The sequence below is a fragment of the Lithobates pipiens genome, unplaced genomic scaffold (genome assembly GCF_037356315.1).
Source record: "Lithobates pipiens isolate NorthernLeopardFrog02 unplaced genomic scaffold, aLitPip1_a1.2 Scaffold_16, whole genome shotgun sequence".
In the NCBI taxonomy this organism is placed as follows: Eukaryota; Metazoa; Chordata; class Amphibia; order Anura; family Ranidae; genus Lithobates; species Lithobates pipiens.
The window spans coordinates 373057197-373078896 of NW_027507748.1; the positions used below are offsets into that span (position 1 = coordinate 373057197).

The window sequence follows — 21700 nt, forward strand, 5'->3', positions numbered from 1 at the left end:
ATGGACCAGGGGGAAGACCCCATGTAATTTTTACAAATTATTTTTGCTGGCAATTCTTTTTTTCTTTTTTTTACATATTTTTGGTAAAAAAAAATCGCAATAAGCATATATTGATTGGTTTGTGCAAAAGTTATAGTGTCTACAAAATAGGGGATAGTTTTACGGTATGTTTATTATTCATTTTTTTTATTAGTAATGGCGGCGATCTGCGATTCTTATTGTGACTGCGACATTATGGTGGACACATCGGAAACTTTTGAAACTATTTTGGGACCATTGTCATTTATACAGTGATCAGTGCTATGAAAATCCACTGATTGCTGTGTAAATGACACTGGAGTTGAAGGGGTTAAAGACTAGGGGGCGATCAAGGGGTTAAGTGTGTCCTAGGGAGTGATTATAACTCTGGGGGGGTTAGGCTGCCATTGACATGACAGTGATCACTGCTCCCAATGACAGGGAGCAGTAGATCCCTGTCATGTCACTAGGCAGAACAGGGAAATGCCTTGGTTACAAAGGCATCTCCCCGTTCTGCAGCTCCATGACACAATCGCCGGGACAATGGCAGACATCGAGTCCGCGGGTCCAGCGGGCACGGTCGCGCTGTACATGGCGGGTGTGCACCGGCTAGCTCCACCAATTAAAGGGGATGTACAGGAATGCCCATTTGCCCACCGCTGCCATTGTGCCGACGTAAATCGGAATGCAGCGTTCTGGAAGTGGTTAAACTGGCCACAGGGGTTCTAAATTTAATCAAGCCTGTACAACACAAGCGCTTAAAGGAATTGTAAAGACAGAAGGTTTTATATCTTAGTGCATTCTATGCATTAAGATAAAAAAACCTTCTGTGTGTAGCAGCCTCCCCAGGATCCCCCAATACTTACCTGAGTCCCATCTCTCTCCAGCGATGTCCACGAGTGTCTTAGCCATACGGGACTCTGCCCCTTATTGGCTGAGACACAGCAGTGACGCCATTAGCTCTCACGGCTGTGAATCAAAGTCAGTTAGCCAATCAAAAGAGAGATGGGGAGGGGACGAGCGGGGCTCTATGTCTGAGATGTAATCTGGCTCAGGTGCCCCATAGCAAGCTGCTTGCTATGGGGGCACTCGACAGGAGGGAGGGAGGGAGGGAGAAAGCCTGACCTGAGAAGAGGAGGATCCGAGCTACTCTGTGCAAAACCAACTGCACAGAGGAGGTAAGTGAAACATGTTTGTTATTTTTTTATTTATTTTTTAAACAATACTTTACAATCATTTTAATATGTGTACCTATTTGGGAACTGACATGCAAGTGCATGCACCCATCAGACTTCCTAAGCACTAGACTTATCTTGGTACAAGAAAAATGATTGGAGAAGAAAATACAAACCAACTGAAGAACCCTTCTCCAACTACAAACAAATAAGATACCAGGCTCTCAAGCAAGATGCTTCCAGAAAATGTTCGTATGACTGCCTATTTTTTTTTTGGTACCTTTACCAAACCTGGCCACAAAAATTGGAAGGCAAACATGCAGGCACAGTGTAACAGCCCTCTAGTTTGTCTCTTAATTAACAGATTAATAAACATTAACACCACCAAGTGTGCAGGTTTGTGCCATGGAAAAATGAGGAGAGTCACTGCGAGGGGAGGGAGCGCCACTGGTTGAAATATTTGGTGCCAGCAGTGAAATACAGAACAATCATCAATTTTATGATCTGTCTGTTAGGGCCTGCTACTCTAGATGGAAATCTAAAATAAAGGAAACCTAGAAAGACATTCTTTATGTTGAGACAGATCACAGCTATCTCATACAGTTACACAGACATCAAGATGACAGCACAATTACAGCACAAAAAGTCAAATAAGCACAGAATTATTTGCTTAAAGTCTCCATGTGGTAGAAAACAGTGGTATAATTTCATTAGTCTCCAAACTGTGAATGTATTCCTCCATTACATGTAAAGGGCAAACACATTTATTATAAAATTATTTAAACATGATAGCAGGAATACTTCATTTACCAATATTAGCACTCCTCTGGCAATCACAGGCGCCAACTTTATGCTGCTGCGGAACTGGTTTAATATCTTGGGAGCAGTTTAGAAAGCTAATACTTCTCTTGTTGGTTAGATGTTTGTCTGCTAGTGCTGAATCCAAATGCACTACAATGCAATGCATTAAAAGCATGTGAGCAATACAGACAAATTTGTAAGCACTTTGCTGGTTTTGAAACCTTTTTGGGGAAACTTGTGATATGTAAGGTAATAAAGCATTTATATCTCTTGCACCACAGATGATTTAATGCTGAATTTATCTATTGGTTTTACCCTATATGCACTCTTAACAGGAAAACTGTTGTCAGATGAAAGCTTTCTCACAAAGTCAGAGACCACAAACAGCTCTTTACTCAAATAATTAGACATGCATTCTCAACATGATTTTATTTCTAATATGACATATTAAAGGGCCATGCGTCTAATGCAATTCAAAATGTAAGAATACTGAATTCTGTCCCCAATGGTTCATTAGACAGTGATAATTTATTTCAAAGTTGTTTGCTTTAAAAAAAATAAAATAAAAAAATAAAGCTTAAATCCAGAGCTGGAAAAAAAACAAAACAAAAAACAAAACATTATTTACATTTATTTTACATCCAATTATATTTGAAGAAAATCAGTATCTCTACCTTGCCCCCAGGGTAAAGTGACAGGTTTTCTTTATAGGGAACCCCCCCCACCCCTATTGATACCTTCTCTTAGCGTCTGAAGTTTTTTTTATATAATGGTATAATATAAGTGATGGAACTGTATAGCAGTATGGTGATCATTATATGGGAGAAAGGTATGATGTAGATGTATAGAAGAGGTACGAAGAGTATAATACGGGGATGGTATTACAAGGAGATATGGATGGTATAATATGTGGGGTGTCATGGTCAGAGGTTAGGCTCAGAGACCAGTAGCTATAGCAGTAGTGAGGCCCCCACAATGGCAACAAACTACATGAATTATATTATCCACAGGCGACGCTTTAAAAGTCTTTGCAAGTCACCACTTTAGATTTAGACAGGTGTTCTGATGTTAGAATTATTTCTCTCAATCTGACGTACATGGTGATATTTCACATGTGTAGTGTGATCGCTGTTTACATGCTGAAGTGGGACTGACGCATGCACGAGCACAGGGGATTTACATTTTTGTTTTATTTATTTTATTTTTAAACTGTACCTTTATTTTTTTAATAACTTTTAGGCCTCATTTACACTGCTGCCTGTAAACAAACATTCAGAGGCAGTTGGATGTTTTTTTTTACAGCTGCCCCTGAACTCATTCAATGTTTATGTGTACATGTACACAGGCTTGTTTACTGTCGTTTTTAGGCAGTTGCGTTTAGAGGCTGTTCTTTGGACCCCAAAAAATGGGTTCAGATGCCCAGGTTACCGGTGTTTCAGATGTCAGATGCAGTAAAATGCGGCTAAACATGCCACCTGCATCTAGGCGCGTTTTAGTTTAACCACTTGCTACCCAGGCCAATTCTGACATTTCTCTCCTACATGTAAAAATCATAATTTTTTTGCTAGAAAATTACATAGAACCCCCGAACATATTATATATATATATATATATATATATATATATATATATGTATATATATATATATATATATTTATCTTGCACTGTATTTTTTGGGGAAAGAAAGAGTTTTGTGCTTTAAAAAAAAACAGTAAAGTTATCCCAATGTTTTTGCATATTGTGAAAGTGATGTTACGCAGAGGAAATAGATACCTAACATGTCATGCTTCAAAATTGCACACGCTTGTGGAATGGCGCCAAAGTTCGGTATTTAAAAATCCCCATAAGCAACACTTGAAATTTCTTTACTGGTTACATGTTTTGAGTTACAGAGGAGGTCCCAGTAAAAAAGTATTGCTCTCGCTCCAACGTTCGCATCGATAACCTCACATGTATGGTTTGAACATCGTTTTCATATGTGGGCGGGACTTACGCATGCGTTCGCTTCTATGTGCGAGCCTACAGGGACAGGGGAGCTTTATTTTTATTTTTTATTGTTAATTATACTTTTTTTTTTTTTTTACACTTTTTGGGAAAAAAAATGTTGATCACTTTTATTCCTTTTACAAGGAATGTAAACATCCCTTGTAATAGGAGTATGACATGACAGGTCCTCTTTATAGTGAGATATGGGGTCAATAAGACCCCACATCTCCCCACTAGACTGGGAAGCCTGAAATAAAATAAATAAATAAACTGCTCACAGCTTCCCAGCCAAAACGTCGCCTTTTTTTGAATGCAGAGGCCAGGCGTGATGAACATCGTGCCGGGCCTCCGACGATCATAGACTTCAGCGATCATCTGGTCCGCCGGAAATCTCTATGATCAAAATCCGTTGCCGGCGGATCCTCTGTCCCACTTATCGTTAGATCTTTTTTTTCTCTTTCAAAAGATTTTTTTTTTTTTATACGAAAAGCATAACAATAAAACTCTTTCATGTAGTAAAGTAAAACATTGAGAGTACAGTAAGGATATGTGGAATACAAGTCGTGTATTATCAGTAGACTTAAAAAAGGTAGGACTTGACTAGAAGTCTGAGGACTGAGCAATACTGTCCATCAGCCGTTGGAGTACTAAGAAACACTTGAACATATAACATTCCCAGCTGAGGTAGCCGCCAGGGGTGAGAGGTTCTTAGTTCTGAGGACCTGGCGTATCCCGTGGAACGGGAGGGGCAGAGGGATCCCACCCGGCACCCCAGTTGGGATCATGCTGTGCCAGAAAATGGGCCAATCCCCACCCCCGCATCCCCTGGGTTGGGCCCCCCCTACAGAACTCTGTGGAAAGCTATGGGGGGGGGGGGGTAATACCTGGGATGAATGAAATTCCCATGAAATGGGCTCAAGGTTACCAAGTAATTTCAAACTTGTGGGTCGAGTCCGAAATGATGCTGGCTATTTTTTCTTGGGCCATAATCCAGGAGACTTTTCTTTTGGCTGCCTTTACGGATACTGAAGGTTGCTTCCCGGCCTTTGCCAGGGTTAGTTTGGCTCCTACCAATATGAAGTGTATCAGTCCCCAGAGGGGACCTCTGGGGACCTGGAGATCTGGCACCCTGTAACCCCTCTAAGATCCTTCTCCAGAAGGGTCTGATTTTAGGGTATTCCCATTAGATATGGACTAGTGTGCCTCCCATGCAATCATGAAAGGGGATTTGCTTTATGGATAGGAAAGTGACGTGTAGATGACTGAGATCCCACCCCTCTGCTCCACGGCCTGACCACACCACAGCTCATAGGCTGTGAATTTGGGGAGATCTGGTATATCCTTCCAGAAGAAGTGCAGAAAGTGAGAGATTTGGTGGAACCGAAAACGTTCCGATTGTGGGAGGTCAAATTTGTTCACATATTGGACAAGGGAGATAGGGCCCCTAGATGTGAAGTATTGCCCTATTCGGTACAGCCCCTTATCCAGCCATCACTGGAAGGCCTTAATGTTGAGCCCTGGGGGTTAGGGTTACGAAAGATATGTGACAGAGGGTTCATTCTTGAAATGATGCGTGGGTCCTGTCTTAATGTGTCCCATAAAGCAAAGGAGTGGGAAAGGGTGGGGGTTAGGATTAGTGGGTGGTTTCTGGGAGGACGCCAAACGAGAAAAGTGCATAGTGTGGAACAGTTTGACGGTCCATCTGTACCCAGTCGGGGTTTTCCCCGTGGGTATAGATTGTGGAGTTGGGCTAGTCTGGAGGCTTGATAATATCTGTGTAGGTGGGGGAGGCCTAGTCTGCCCTGTTTACGGGAGCAGTAAAGGGTTTGTTGTCTTATCCTGTATCTCGATGAGCTCCATATAAACTTGAGTATTCTGCTCTGGAATGAACTTAGGTGATATCTTCTTGGGATGGGTAGAGAGCAGAACAGGTAGAGTATTCTAGGCAGTAGTGTAATTTTGTTGGCATTTATTCTGTCTAGCCAAGAGAGGTTTTGTTTGGGCCAGGACTTTAGATATTGTTCTAGTTTATGGTACATGGGGGGGGGGGGGGGGGGTAGTTAATTGTAGAAAACGTGTTAAATTTGGGGGTGAGGGAGATACCTAGGTATTTGAAGGAGGAGTCATTCCAGTCAAATTTAAAGTTTTGTTTCAGCAAAGCTACCATATTGGGAGTGAGGGAAATGTTCAGGGCTTGGGATTAATTATAATTAACCTGCAGACCAGATATATGCCCAAAGGAGGCAAGGGTGCTACAAAGATTGGGGAGGGAGGCTAAAGACAAGATGATAAATAGCATTAGGTCGCCGGCAAGAAGGCCACATTTGTGAACCTGAGGACCACAGGATACTCATTTGATAATGGGATTTTCGCGGATTGCAATAGCTAAAGTTTATAAAGCTATAGCGAAAATCAGCGGTGACAAAGGGCAACCCTGTCTAATGCCCCTAGTAATGTGTATTGGGGAGGAATAGTACTCTTCTAGATGTAATAGCGCTTTGGGGAAGAGTATAGGGCTTTCATGATGCCCAGGAAGCAGTGATCAAAGCCCCAATGTTCCAAGAGGGATAAGATATATCGGCAGGATACAGAGTCAAATGTTTTCTGTATGTCGAGGGAAAGCAAAAATCCCTGTTTAGCATTTCCTGGTCAATCGTATTTGAGGATGGATATTATATTTATGGCCCTTCTGGCTTGGTTGGGGCCCTGAATAGAAATAAGCTAGATGGATCGCTAGGATTTTGGTGAGGATTTTCAGGTCATTATTTATAAGTGATATTGGTCAGTAGTTACCTACCTTCTCAGGTTTTTTGTCGGGTTTTGGGATGACAGTAATGAAAGCTGTACTTAGGTCCAGGCCCAGATGTTCACCGGATAACTTGCCATTAATAAATTTAGCCATGTGAGGGGCTACGGTGTCAGAAAAGGCTTTGTAATATGGAACCGATAGTCTATCTGGACCTGGGGGAGTGCCCCGTTTTAGTTGTTTAACCACTTCTCACCTGGTCAATAGCAGATTGACGTCCAGGAAGTGTTTCTGTTATCCTGACTGAGCATCATATGACGTCCAGCAGGATAACATGCTGGCGTGGCCGAGGGGGCACGCATCGCGGTGATCGCGAGTGTGGCGTGTCAGTCTGACATGCCACATCTCTGATCATAAGACGCTTCTGTCAGTAAACTGCATTCCTCGGTATATATGGGTTGTGGGGACCCCTGAGAGGTTGTGCCTAGCTCTTAGCGATGAGTAAGAAGGTTCTAATTTAGTTAAATATTTTTATTTGGGAAGAGATTTGAATTAGCTTGCCCTGTATGGTGGCCTTGTGGGCTGCCCACAACATCTCCGCTGAGGTGTCACCTGTTATGTTAAGGCTGAAATATTCTAGTAGGGCTTTGTTGACTTCAGTAACCCTAGCTTGGTCAGATAAAATGGATTTGTTTAACCTCCACTGAAAGTGTTTGGGGTGTTGTGCCTTTTTACAAAATGATACAGTCACTATAGAGAGGTCCTTGTACATTAGATCTTATTGTTACCATGCCAATGCAAACATCCCTTATGATAGCAACAAGAAGTGACAGGTCCTCTTGACTGAGACATCTATTAGACCCCAAATATCTCCTCTGCCCTTAAAAGGTTTGGCTCATACCACGTTTGTTTACAACCAGCAAAACCAGAAGTGTCATAATACTTGTGACTTCCAATTTCTTAGACCATAGAGATGATCGGCCATTCTGGTCAGTCAGTGGAACCACTGACTGCAATCTGTTTCCTAAAAAAGCTGCGAAAGGCAGGGTTACCTAGGAAAGTGGCAGAGGGCAGGACCCCACCCCACCGCTTGTAAAAGCATTCCAGTAGCCATTCAGCTGCTAGAATTGATTTTACAAAACACAGAATTGTCGGTTGAGAAAAAGAACACCGGTATAACTATTCAAATTCAGCCAACAAACCAGTACGTGGCCTGGTTTTAAGTGGTTAATTATTGTCTAAATATTTTGTGGTAATACCTCACATGTGTGGTGTGATCGCCGTTTTCATACTGACATAAGAATTTACCCAGGAGGCAATTTCTAGAACCTTTTTCCAGGCCCGTAAATTATTCCAGCTCCATTGGAAATCTGTAGATCCTCCGTCCCAAATCAATTGGATCAATACAGTAGGCTACACTTTTTGTTTTGAACAATATATATATATATATATATATATACATACACACCAGCACAGGGGATGTTCTGTCAAATTTAAGAAACTGTGTGTGCCCTGGTTTAATAGACTAGGTCATAGTCAATGAGATGCAAATGAGGTTACTGCAATGTCCTGCTGGTTAAGGATATATGGAACAACTGCCATTTGTACAGAATCTTATTATTCTAATGTTACTTTTGACTTACATAAGCAGTGATAACTGTTTGCTTCACTTGCTACAACCTTAATCTGGTAGTACCGCTTTTTCTACCTTAGATTGCTGTCAAACTGTTTGTATTTGTATTCAATAAAACTTTCTTTGATAAAAAAATGTAGGACAGAGACATTGATACATTTTTGCTATCCTATCTATCTAATCTATAATCACAAAGTTTCAACTGACACCAGACGTATACCACAAGAAATTCAGGTAGCTGCCAAAAGGATCCACAGGTCCAGTTCTGGACACTGGCTACTATTACTGCAGCTCTGAGAACTCTGGTAAACACCAAGCACATAGAACTATGGCAGCAAAGATGTCAGTGCATTCCCTGACCAATATAATCAATATACAAACAAATGGCCACTGCCCCCACCTAAAACGGGTCTATTGCAACAAGGAACACTGAAAGGGCTACATATATCAAACAAATACATGGAGATTTCCAAGCTCAAACTTACCAACTAGCCAGAGACTCAACACATTGACTTCTTTGCTGCCATAGTGCTTATGTGCTGGATGTTAAGTGTGACCCTGTACATTTAAGGAGGGGTGGGCTCCTTCCAGGCCACTTGTCCTCACCTATCCATTAAAATGCATGTGCTTCCATTGTGGAGGGCCAGAAGTCAGGGTTAGGACTACAGAAAACAGGGTGCCTTGATGAGGCCTGTAGCTTGTGCATGTATTTGCAAGAGTGTGCAGACTAAACCCCTGTTCTTAATGCATATTGTTAGACAGGTCAATTTGGTTGGTCTTTGGCTGGTTAGCAAGTTTGAGCTTGGAAATCTCCTTGAATTTATTTGACATCCAGTGCTCCTTGCTGCAATAGATCAGTTTTAGGTGGCGGCAGTGGCTATTTGTTTGTATTTGGATTATATTGGTCAGGCAAAGCACTGACATCTTTGCTGCCATAGTGCTATGTGCTGTGTGTTTACACGCGTCCTACTCCACTCCCATCTGAAGACTTTAGTCTCATACTTTATGCCTTCTAATGACATCAGGATTCACCAATTGGATCCAAGATATAACAAGTACTACAAATTTAGTGGTGATATCTGGGCAACTTGGGAATGGACAGGAGGAAGAAGGGTGGAGATGCACAGTTCTATTAGGAAAGTATACGGGGCTGAAGTAATGATCCTGCACGCACAACTACCCAATAAATGAATAAATTTTCAGAAAATATGTAGAAAATTTTAGCTGTGCTTTACTGGCACTGTGCAGGCGGTAGCGGGGCACTTTAACCCCCAAAAAGGGGTTAACAAGGGGTTAAAAACACCCACAAACCACCGCTGCCAAAGTGATTTTCGGCAGCGCTGCCCATTAATTTCAATGGCAGGGGCAGTTTAGGAGCGGTGTATACACCAATCCCACACCACCCCAAAGATGCTAGTTGCAGGACTTTTTTTTCTGTCCTGCAAGCACTTGGGCTTTCACACTGGAGAGGCTTGAGAGGCGCTTTTCAGGTCCTGTTTTTAGCGCTAAAATGCCTGAAAAGCCCCTTCAGTGTGAAAGGGATCTAAATCTCCAAATGCTCTAAACAGAAATTAAATTGCCTCTTTAAAGAAAGCTACCATGTTTGTAAATTATGTTACATTCCTGTCAGAATTACAACAGTAGATCCTGTGAACGATGCATGTTACCATTAAAACATGTCGTGGCAGCTACTGTGTGTACAATGAGTTAAAAGAGAAGTATGGCCAAAGGTTTTTTTGGTCATATTTCTCTACTGGGTAAAAGGAGTACACTTACTTTTTCACTCTTGTGAACCAGAGTTATCTTATAGAAGGCTAAAGCCTTCTGTCAGCAGATGTCAGCAAGCTCTAGCGGGAGCCTGACCATATTGTCGGGCTCCACCGAGTTGCCTGACTGACAGCTGGCTCCAGCTCTCAGCAAGGCTGAGAGCCAAAGCCAGCGGCCCCCCCCTCTTTCCCCAGCCCAGCGCTCCAGTGAACAATCACAACTCTGAGCTACTACTCCAACTTGCTCCTAAGATTAAAAAAAAGCTCTGGATTTCTGGCATAATCAATTTTATTTTTCACCCAAAATTATAAAACAGATATAATAAAACATTTCCAATAGCATACTTAACAGAGCAAAAGGTAGTAAATAATGGCATTTGTCAGATATATTTCATGCTTTGCAGAAACATGGAAATAACCTTTTTTAAACAATTTAAATATCTATTTCAAACAATTGGTTTCATTATTCAGATTTTCATATTTGTTTGAGGTTCTTGTATATTATTTATTCAATGTTACTCGATTTATTCATTTTACTATATTAAATGCTACTGGGAATTATGTATAACTATTATTCTGAGGAGGAGATATCATATTGATATAAAGATGCTTTTTATAGCCCTGGTGAAGGTGGTAATTTTGGACCTCCAAATTTTTTGTTTCATTACAATACAAGCCAAGGAAACTGTAGAGATTCTCTGAGATGTAAAAGCCACCCGCCTGGGAATCAGAAAACCTACATCAACATTAGGAGAGGATAGCAATACCAAGAAGATTACCTCACGGGTCTAGCACTATCTTTCCACTTTCCTTATTTAATGAGGAAATAGACAGAAGTTTGTAAGAAACAGCAAGAAGGATGAGAAATTGGTGTTCACGGTTCTACTTAACAACCCCTGCGAGGGCAGTACACTGTGTTTTGCAATAGTGAAACCGGGAAGAAACCCCAAAAACATACTCTGCTGAGTGAAGTGATTTTTTGAAAAATTCTCCATTTAAAGCTAAATATTACAATACAGATAAATGAAAATGAGCTTACCTTAGCTTCCGTTTCTCCTCTATGCAGGGTGTACAAGTGGTGCACAGCACTTTGTGAGGATGACCATGGGTGAGAAAGTATTTGGAATACATGGAAATCATGTCCCTGTGTGTCTGACGTGACAAGCAGCATCCCTAGAAAATCAGGACAAATGCAATGTGTATGTTATACATATTTTTCAAATGTTCAAAAAACTTCAATATATAGTTGTCATTGTGTAATGCTGGTTTATGTTGCCACAGTAGAGAAATTTGAAAAATACTTAAAGTGTTACTAAACCCACAATAGTAAAATCTGGTTGCATGTGCAGAATAGCATGCTTGTTATACTCACTGTGGAACTTACAGGGTTAATCTTCTGCATTGTGTAAAAAAGGCTCTTTGATCCTGTATGAACAGATCCTCCCCCTCCTGCAGGGTCTCTCTTGGCAAGGACAGATAAGACACAGTGAGGGTTAGTACTGCTGCACATGTCCAGTTTGGTCTCTCTTGCTGGAGAGAACATTTCCTTGTTGATCAGAGCTAGCCAAGTCACATGATATTGACATCACACATGTGGGCATGTATACAGATCCTAAATCCTAGATCCTACACCTCAGTCTCTTCCTCCTCCTCCATGCCCAGTAACTAAAAAAAGAACACTGTGGGTGGGATGTCACATCTTGATTGATGGATGAGCCGCCTTACATAAAAGCATGAGAACACAGGCTATAGTAACAGCAGCCTCAAGGTTGACCGCTGGGTTAGATGTGGTCTGGGTGCATCACCAGCGAACAGTGACCAGCACTTCCGCCCAGTAGTATTTATGGAAACAAGGCCAGTATGTCTGAAGATAAAAGAAACTGTAGTTTATGTTTAGCTATCCTCCGGACCTTCCCACCCCAGATGAAAGATTTGACTATCCCATCCAACTTGCGGAAAAAAGCAGCAGGGATAGGGATTGGGGGGTTTCTAAAAATATAAAGGAATTTGGGGAAAAAGGTTTTTAATAAGTTTACCCGTACCTCCGGTGTCAAGGGGAGTGTTTTCCATGTTTGGCATTTCAGTATTAGAATCTGCATAACTGGGTATAAGTTGTCTGTCAGGTATCAGGATAGATCATTACTTATTTCAATGCCAAGGTAACGAAATTGGGAGACGGAGGTGGGAGGCAGAGTCGGATAGAGGAAATATGTTGGAATTACCCCAATTAATCTTAACCCTTAAAAAACTACCATATCTATCTATGATCGCCAGTGCTGACACAAGAGAGTCAGAGTCACCGTTGAGGTGTAAAAGAATATCGTCTGGGTACAACGATATCCGCTCTACCAGAGGTCTCATTATCAGTCCTCCCACCTCATCCGCCGAGCGGATCAGGACAGCCATGGGCATTATGGCAAGAGCAAAGAGCCCCAGGGACAAGGGGCAGCCCTGTCTCGTACCTCTATGGAGGTGTGGGGGGGGGGGGGGGCGGACACCGCTAGTATGCACACGAGTTACAGGGGACCTATATAGTAGCTTAATCCATGTGATAAAATTTGGGCCAAAACCAAATTTGGCGAGTACTTGCCACAAAAAATCCCATTCCACTGAATCAAAGGCCTTTTCTGCAGCCAGAGAGGCCACTGCCCCCCTCGTGTTTTCGTCTCTGAACAGTACTATGCCCTTGCCCGGTATAAATCCTGTCTGGTCTCCATGAATTAAGGAGAGTATAACGGAATTCAGTCTATTGGCCAATATCTTAGGATGTTGGCATCTACGTTAAGTAGTGATATGGGCTGACAGGATGAGCATAGTTCTGGGTCTTTTCCGGGCTTAGTGGATCATTGCCTGCAAAGGCTGACATGAGCTACTGGAGTAGAAGGGATTGAATAGTCATCTGTGACCAGGCCACTGTGATGAAGCAGCAAGGACAGACCCAGCACCTTGCAGGGAGCTGGTGGTAAATCCCTCAGCACTGGAGAGGAGTATGCTCATAAATAGTATGTATGTGTTGCAGTTTCAGTATGGTGTCCGCAACACATTAAATGTTTGAAAGCTCACAGCTTACCAGCAACCCCAAAGGGCACAGCAGTAAACAAACGTGCTGAGCTCCACAGACAAAAGAACAGCCCCAGTACTTACCAAAGTGGTTGCCTAAACGGTGCCCTGCAGCAGACAAGCAGTAAAAGTAATGGAAGGTGTCCAGGCAGGGCATAAAGCAAACGTGCACATACCAAAATTGTTGTCCCTCTAGTGGGTATACTCTCAAGTCTTAAGGGACAGGATTCCACCAGATGGGGACAACATGCTCCTGAACCTGTCAACTGCTCTGCAGCTGACTCAATACACTCAGTGACTGGAAAGCAACCCAGAAGAGGCAAGTGCCAACAGGTCACATTACACATTAATCTTTATCCTAGAAGCATCTGGGTACAGCCTCTGTGAATATGCCAAGGATCAGCCAATATGGAAAAGCTGCAAGGTGAACTCCCCAGCATAGGTAGATTCTTGATAGAAGAAAAAAAAAATCATAATAAATATGTGTAAAAAACAAAAGTAATGGGTTTGCTTATCTCAGAGGAAAGAAGAAGACAATTCTCCTAAGACTATAGCAAGAAACTAAATCATGATGTGAATGTGAGGGGCTTATACTGGTTGACTGACCATTTTGTTTGCCAGTGTCCAGCTATCCTATAGATATCAGTATAACCATCTATTATAAGAATTTGTTCTCCCTGTAACCCTTAATAATGATTAAGAAACTTTCTTTACTTTGCCTGACTAAGCAAATCCTCCTGTCTCCCAGACCCTCCCTATTCCTGCGCATCTGAGATTGACAACTTGGTTTAAAATTTAGGAGGAGTGCAGCATCTTTGCCACATCACAGGAACCTACATTATGTGGAGTTCACTGACAGAATCAACAAAGATTTTGGGGTCTTTGCAAAGTAAAATACAGCAAGCTGGTTGTACCCAAGTAGCTTGTTACACTGAGCCTGCCCATACATGGTTCAAATCTCGGGCAGTTCCTGCTGAACCAGCCAAGATTTGAACAGTCTTAGGGCTGACATTCCTGTGAAATTGCTGTTTCTGCTCTGTTTTTGTTGCTAAACGCTTATGATAAAAATGTTTGAAAAAAATATATTATGCTTTTGTTCTCTATTTTTAATAGACACTTGAAAACTGGACTCCAGTCAGTAACAAAATATTAGTATCACGAAGCAAGAGTTTTTTTGGAAGAGAATGGTTAAGACAGAAAACTGTCCGAGGGTAGCAAGGGCCACACACTGGTTAAGTGGGACTCAGTTGTCTGCCCTTCCACCAGGCAAAAGAAGCTTTCCATGTGCAATGGTAGATTCATTCTACTAGGAGTCTGAATATGTCCACATACCAGTGGTGGCTGATGCTCAAATTTTTTTTTTTTTGGGGGGGGGGGGGGGCGCAAAACTGAAAGATTCTGAAAAAAAAACCATCAATTGTAGCCTCACTGTGCCATCAATCGCAGCCACTGTGACCATCAAACGCAGACACTGTGCCCATCAAACGCAGACACTGTGCCATCAAATGCTGCCACTGTGCCATCAAATGCTGCCACTGTTTCCCATTAAATACTCCCACTGTGCCCCATCAAATGCTCCCACTGTGCCCAAACGCAGCCACTGTGCCATATCAAATGCTGACAGTGTGCTGCCCGCCCGCAGTCTGCACTTAACCCCTTCTCAGTGGGACAGCTCCTCGATGTCTTCTCCCATCCTCTCTTCCAGTCCTCTGCTATGATTAGATGCCTGATAGGCATCCAATCACAACGCCTGGTGACGGCTAACAGATTCGAGCACCTGATTGGCAGAGAGGCGGTTTAGTGTTAGGCAAGTGAATATTAATTTGCTTTTCTAACACAGCTGAGTGACCTGCGAGCACCCAACATGGCGCTCACAGGTCACCTTTTTTGACGTCTATTAGAGCCTATGGCTCTAATCAGGTGCTTAAAAAAAACCTGCAGCTGCAATTCAGGCGCCTGGCGCAATGCAATGCATAAATATATCTATTGGTGCTTGAGGGGGTGGCAGGAGAGAGGGGGTGGCGCCTGTGCGCCCTTATGGACGCACCACCACTGCTGCATACCTCGTCTTTCTGGACCAATTTGGTGTGATGAGAATCATTGGGACTCTTTCTACCTCTATATTGCACAGCAAGCAGCAGTCAAGGGAGAAAGTTTACCATATGGAATAGAGATGGGCCAAACGGACCCCTGTTAAGTTTGCACCAGAACTTTCAAACGCCGCAAAAGTTCAGACGCGAATAACGAACCCCATTAAAGTCCATGGGACCCGAACGTCAAAAATCAAAAGTGCCCATTTTGAAGGCTTATATTCAGCAATATAATAAGCTTATATAAGCAATTGCACATACAATGGTTATAGGGGCTCGGGTCCTGCCCTGGGGGACATGTATCAATAATATAAAGTTTGTGAAAAACTTCATTTTTAAATGAGCAGTGATTTATTGATTTTTAAAGTGAAAGCCTAAAAATTAAAAATTCCTTCCAATATAGTGCCTGGAGGGTCCTCTTAGTCTACCTGTAAAGTGGCAGATCTGTACAAAGCAGGTGATCATATCCTTCCACTAGGTATAAAGATCCTCCCTCAAACACCATAATGATAGCAATCCGAAAAAAGAGATACACGCCATAGTGTAAATCCATACTACACATTTATTAGATAAAAAGTAATGCATTTACATTAATGTGGTATGCACGGGTATACGTGTAAAAAGCTGTCTGTCTACAATAGAACGCCATCCTTCGGGGATGTTGAACAGCACAGTGATGTCAGCACATCACTTCTCCCTACGCGTTTCATCACAATATGACCTTGTCCTGGGGCACCTAGCAGAAGGATATAATCACCCACTTTGCCAGTGTGTTATGAAAGTTCAACTGGTCTGATTTGCCATCTGCTTGCAATCCTTGGAGGAAAAGGTCCTGGCTGGGTATTAGCCACAGGCAATTCAGCTGGTAAGCGATATTCATGTGGTGGTGGACAAACACTTTGTGTGTCAGTAATTCACTATCATTACGAGGAGGATTCCTATCCAATAAATATATGCACCTTTGCCTGCAGGGGTGGTGTGATGTTTCTATATGTTACCCGCTGAGAATTTCTTTAGCCTATATCAGTTCTTGTGGACTATTAATATCACTAGAGTCATGTAGCACTGTTATATATGTTACAAGTATGTAATGGACTATCAATAATACCAACATACAAATTCTTTATCACTGGTTCATATGGTATTTGCATATTCATTTTTTCTTTGTCAAAATTGGTAATTTATTAGTCGAGAGAGTGCAGCTCTATTCATTACTACTCTTTTCCTTCTGTGTATATCTCACAGCAGAGTTGCTGTTTTTTAGGAATTATTAGATAACATTTTTTTCTTTTACATTAACCATATAGATGGACCATCCACTCTGAGGCTAATGACACTCTGCACTTTGTAACAAGTTTAACAATAAAGGTAGGATCAAGTGCCTGAAGCAAACATTACAGACCAGTTTCCAAGGAATCACACTTAGGGCCTATTCACCCTTCCCTGCACAATAAACAGTTGCAGCTTAGTGTGTAGGCAGCTGTCTGCATTTAAGTGCATCCCACAGTTCTTTTTTATTTTATTTTTTATTATTATTATTGTTTTTGTGTCAACTTAATTTGAAGTGCACAAAGCGACCCTTCATTCGTGGCACCTCACAGCAGCCGGTGCATTGTGCTTACTGTGAGGTGACATGCAGGGCCATCCAGTGAGGTGTGATATTATAAAAACATGTTGCATTAAATCGCACATCTCTGGAACGCAGAGAAACACTGTTCTGGTGTGAACATGACACAGAGAAACTTATTATGTGTGTCAAAGCAGTTACCTGTGTTTATCCATGAGGATAAATGTAGGTAACTGCACACAAGCCCTGAGGGGTACCGATCCATAAACTGAAAGATAGCTCAGGGCAATAAGCAGTCCGATCCTAAAAGAAGTGTCAGGGTAAAGAGAAAAATCAAAGCGGGTATGGTTATATGTGCGTACATTAAGGGTGGCCTAAGCACTTTTTTGTCATTGCTAATCACCTAAAGGTAGCCTGCACATAACCCATGGTCTATGAATAAAAGCCCTGTGTCTTGTACTGTACGATTAAAGAATATGTAAACTCAACATTTCATGTTCCTGATATGTGTCTGCTGCACCATGTATTGAATGAAAATGTGTCCTGCTCTCTTTGCATTGCTTCCTTTGTATGAAAGACCCTGGGATTCATGCTAGTCCCTCTATTTTCCTATCAAACACTGGCCAAGCTAGGCAGTAGAGAACAATGTGGTCAGTTATCTGGCTGTGTTAAGAACTCTGCTTGCTCTCCTCCAATGAACAGACCTGTCCTAACACGACCCCCCCCCATGGCAAAGCCATTCACTGGGAAGACCAGTGGGCAGCTGCTTCTCCTCCCCCAGCTCTTATGCAGCTGAGAAGAGAGATTATGTGATCACTTATAAACATATATATATATATATATATATATATATATATATATATACACATACATATATATATATACAGTGGGTAAAAAAAGTATTTAGTCAGCCACCAATTGTGCAAGTTAAAAAGATGAGAGAGGCCTGTAATTGTCATCAAAGGTATAGCTCAACAATGAGAGACAAAATGTGGAAACAAATCTAGACAATCACATTGTCTTTTTTTTTTAAAGAAATTATTTGCAAATTATGGTGGAAAATTAGTATTTTGTCAATATCAAAAGTTCATCTCAATACTTTGTTATATATCCTTTGTTGGCAATGACAGAGGTAAAATGTTTTCTGTAAGTCTTCACAAGGTTGTCACACACTGTTGCTAGTATGTTGGCCCATTCCTCCATGCAGATCTCCTTTAGAGCAGTGATGTTTTGGGGCTGTCGCTGGGCAACACGGACTTTCAACACCCTCCAAAGGTTTTCTATGGGGTTGAGATCTGGAGACTGGCTAGGCCACTCCAGGACCTTCAAATGTTTCTTACGAAGCCACTCCATTGCCTGGGCGGTGAGCTTGGGATCATTGTCATGCTGACAGACCCAGCCACGTTTCATCTTCAATGCCCTTGCTGATGGGAGGAGGTTTGCACTCAAAATCTCACAATACATGGCCCCATTCATTCTTCCATGTACACGGATCAGTCATCCTGTTCCCTTTGTAGAGAAACAGCCCCAAAGCATGATGTTGCCACCCCCATGCTTCACGGTAGGCATGGTGTTCTTTGATTGCAACTCAGCATTCTCTCTCCTCCAAACACGACGAGCTGTGTTTCTACCAAACAGTTCTACTTTGGTTTCATCTGATCATATGACATTCTCCCAATCCTCTTCTGGATCATCCAAATGTTCTCTAGCAAACCTCAGATGGGCCTGGACATGTACTGGCTTAAACAGAGGGACACATCTGGCACTGCAGGATCTGAGTCGTGTGTTACTGATGGTAGCCTTTGTTACGTTGGTCCCAGCTCTCTGCATGGAGCCACAGATCGAGGGAGATCAGTGGTCTTGTATGTCTTCCATTTTCTATTTATTACTCCCACAGTTGATTTCTTCACACTGAGCTGCTTGCCTATTGCAGATTCAGTCTTCCCAGCCTGGTGCAGGGTCTACAATTTTGCTTCTGATGTCCTTAGACAGCTCTTTGGTCTTCACCATAGTGGAGTTTGGAGTGTGACTGTTTGAGGTTGTGGACAGGTGTCTTTTATACTGATAACAAGTTCAAACAGGTGCCATTAATACAGGTAATGAGTAGAGGACAGAGGAGCCTCTTAAAGAAGAAGATACAGGTCTGTGAGAGCCAGAAATCTTGATTATTTGTAGGTGACAAAATACTTATTTTCCACCATAATTTGCAAATAAATTCTTTCAAAAATCAGACAATGTGATTGTCTGGATTTGTTTACACATTTTGTCTCTCATAGTTGAGGTATACCTATGATGACAATTACAGGCCTCTCTCATCTTTTTAAGTGGGAGAACTTGCACAATTGGTGGCTGACTAAATACTTTGTTGCCCCACTGTATACAGTATATGCTGTATGTATTTATATATATATATATATATATATATATATATATATATATATATATATATATATATATATATATATATAGATAGATAACTGAATTGGGTGTTTTACAAGGTGAGGGTTTACATATACACCTTACACACTGCCTGTCTGAACCTTCTGAACAAGGTGCCCAGATAACAGTGGTGCCATAAGCATTTTGGAAAGATCCTGGATAAGATGAGTTCCCTTAATCTTTTGAGAAGAGGCTTTAGCACAATGCATGACTGACTTTTCAGAGGATCTGGGAACTTCAGCTTTTCCAAAATATTAGCAGAAGGCATGTCATGTCACCCTAGCCTAGGTGCCGCAGGTGGAGGCCACGCTTTTTTATATCTAACTCTGCAGTTTAAATAGGGGATAGGGGATCTGGGTTAGGTTATAAAAAAATATCAAAATATTTGATGATCCCTAGGAGCACCATCAAGTCTATCATAACCAAATTAAAAGAACATGGCACAACAGCAAACCTGCCAAGAGATGGCCGCACACAAAAACTCACAAATCAGGCAAGGAGGGCATTAATCAGAGAGGCCGCACAGAGACCTAAGGTAACCCTGGAGGAGCTGTAAAGTTCCACAGCAGAGACTGGAGTATCTGTACATATGACAACAATAAGACGTACGCTCCATAGAGTTGGGCTTTATGGCAGAGTGGCCAGAAAAAAGCCATTACTTTCAGCAAAAAACAAAATGGCACCTTTTCAGTTTATGAAAAGGTATGTGGGAGACTCCTAAAATGTATGGAGGAAGGTGCTCTGGTCTGATGAGACAAAAATTGTACTTTTTGGCCATCAAACAAAACGCTATGTCTGGTGCAAACCCAACACATCACATCACCCAAAGAACACCATCCCCACAGTGAAACATGGTGGTGGCAGCATCATGCTGTGGGGATGTTTTTCAGCAGTCAGGACTGGGAAACTGGTCAGAGTTGAAGGAAAGATGGCGTGACGGAACCGATCCCACACTCCGATTGAGTGCTTCTGTCTCAATACCGCCTCCTAAGTCCTGGAACACAAGTCCAATGGATCTGGCTATAGGAACCCCCAAGCACTAGACGACACCAGGCTTGGAAGACATCAGGAATGGCCTTTATTTGAGATCTCACACAAAATATATATACAGCGGAGTGACTAAAACCTAACCTAATTAGCATGAGCTAATTATCTAAATCAACACTCAGATTAGTTGACTGAGGGATAAGACTTTTCGGCTCCTGCCGAATTCAATTGCAGGTTAATTAGCACAAACAACAAAACAACAATAGGTGAACTACTCTTTAGAATCTGTGTCAAGCTAGACTAGACTCATTTACATTATACAAGACAGTCAGGATGGCTGGAGGTGATGATATTAGCATCTAAGAGTTTGTGTCCCAATAGTGTGATTTAGTCTATTGCTAACATGGCATTTACATATCCAGAGTCTGTATGTCTTGGGGGGGGCACAGACCTGAATCCAAGTAACATACAGCTCACAAAAAGCACCGTTCCCCCAAATGTGAGGGCCCATAATCACAAGGCAAGAGGCTTGCATTCAGTCCCCTCCAAGAGCCTCGGTCCCAGCTAGGTCTGTTACAGATGGATGGTGCTAAATACAGGGACATTCTTTAGTAAAACCTGTACCGCTCTGTGTGTGATTTGAGGCTAGTATGGAGGTTCACCTTCCAGCAGAACCCAAAACACACTGCTAAAGCAACACTTGAGTGGTTTAAGGGGAAACATGTAAATGTGTTGGAATGGCCTAGAAAAAGCCCAGACCTCAATCCAATAGAAAATCTGTGGTCAGACTTAAAGATTGCTGTTCACAAGCTCAGACCATCCAACTTGAAGCAACTGGAGCAGTTTTGCAAGGAGGAATGGGCAAAAATCCCAGTGGTAAGATGAGGCTAGCTCATAGACACTTATGCAAAGCTACTTGGACCTGTGATAGCCGCAAAAGGTGAGTCTACAAAGTATTGACTTTAGAGAGGTGAATAGGTATGCACATTGATTTTTTTTCAGTTATTTTGTCCTATTTGCTTTACAATAAAAAAAAAAAAAAAAACTTCAAACTTGTGGGCATGTTCTGTAAATTAAATGATGCAAATCCTCAAACAATCCATGTTAATTCCAGGTTGTGAGGCAACAAAACACGAAAAATGCCAAGAGGGGTGAATACTTTTGAGGCACTGTACTGTGCAATGTAAGCCAAGTCAAAAGGAAAATAATGGCAAAACTCAGCAGGTTTCAGAATGGATAAATGTCCTATAACCCATCATTCTTGGTGAGACACCTGCTCATCTATAACTTGCAGTGTGAACAATGATTTTTTTTCTTTTTTAATATTGTTTATTTTTCTCTGTAGTTATCTTTACACATTTGAAAATCTAGTTCTAAGAAAAAATCCACATGCTCTGTGTAAGAAAATAAAACATTTTAAAGAGCAACCACT

General features: G+C 41.8%; 1 protein-coding gene across 5 annotated transcripts in view; it reads right to left on the reverse strand.

Moving 5' to 3' along the window:
- Positions 1-21700, reverse strand: part of BCAS3 (BCAS3 microtubule associated cell migration factor) — a 1583483-nt gene that overhangs the window by 1091536 nt on the left and 470247 nt on the right. For all 5 annotated transcript variants that reach the window (XM_077482133.1, XM_077482136.1, XM_077482134.1 and 2 more), the window contains exon 15: positions 11165-11298. In XM_077482133.1, coding sequence (XP_077338259.1) covers positions 11165-11298 — 134 coding nt within the window. The remainder of the gene's footprint in view (positions 1-11164; positions 11299-21700) is intronic.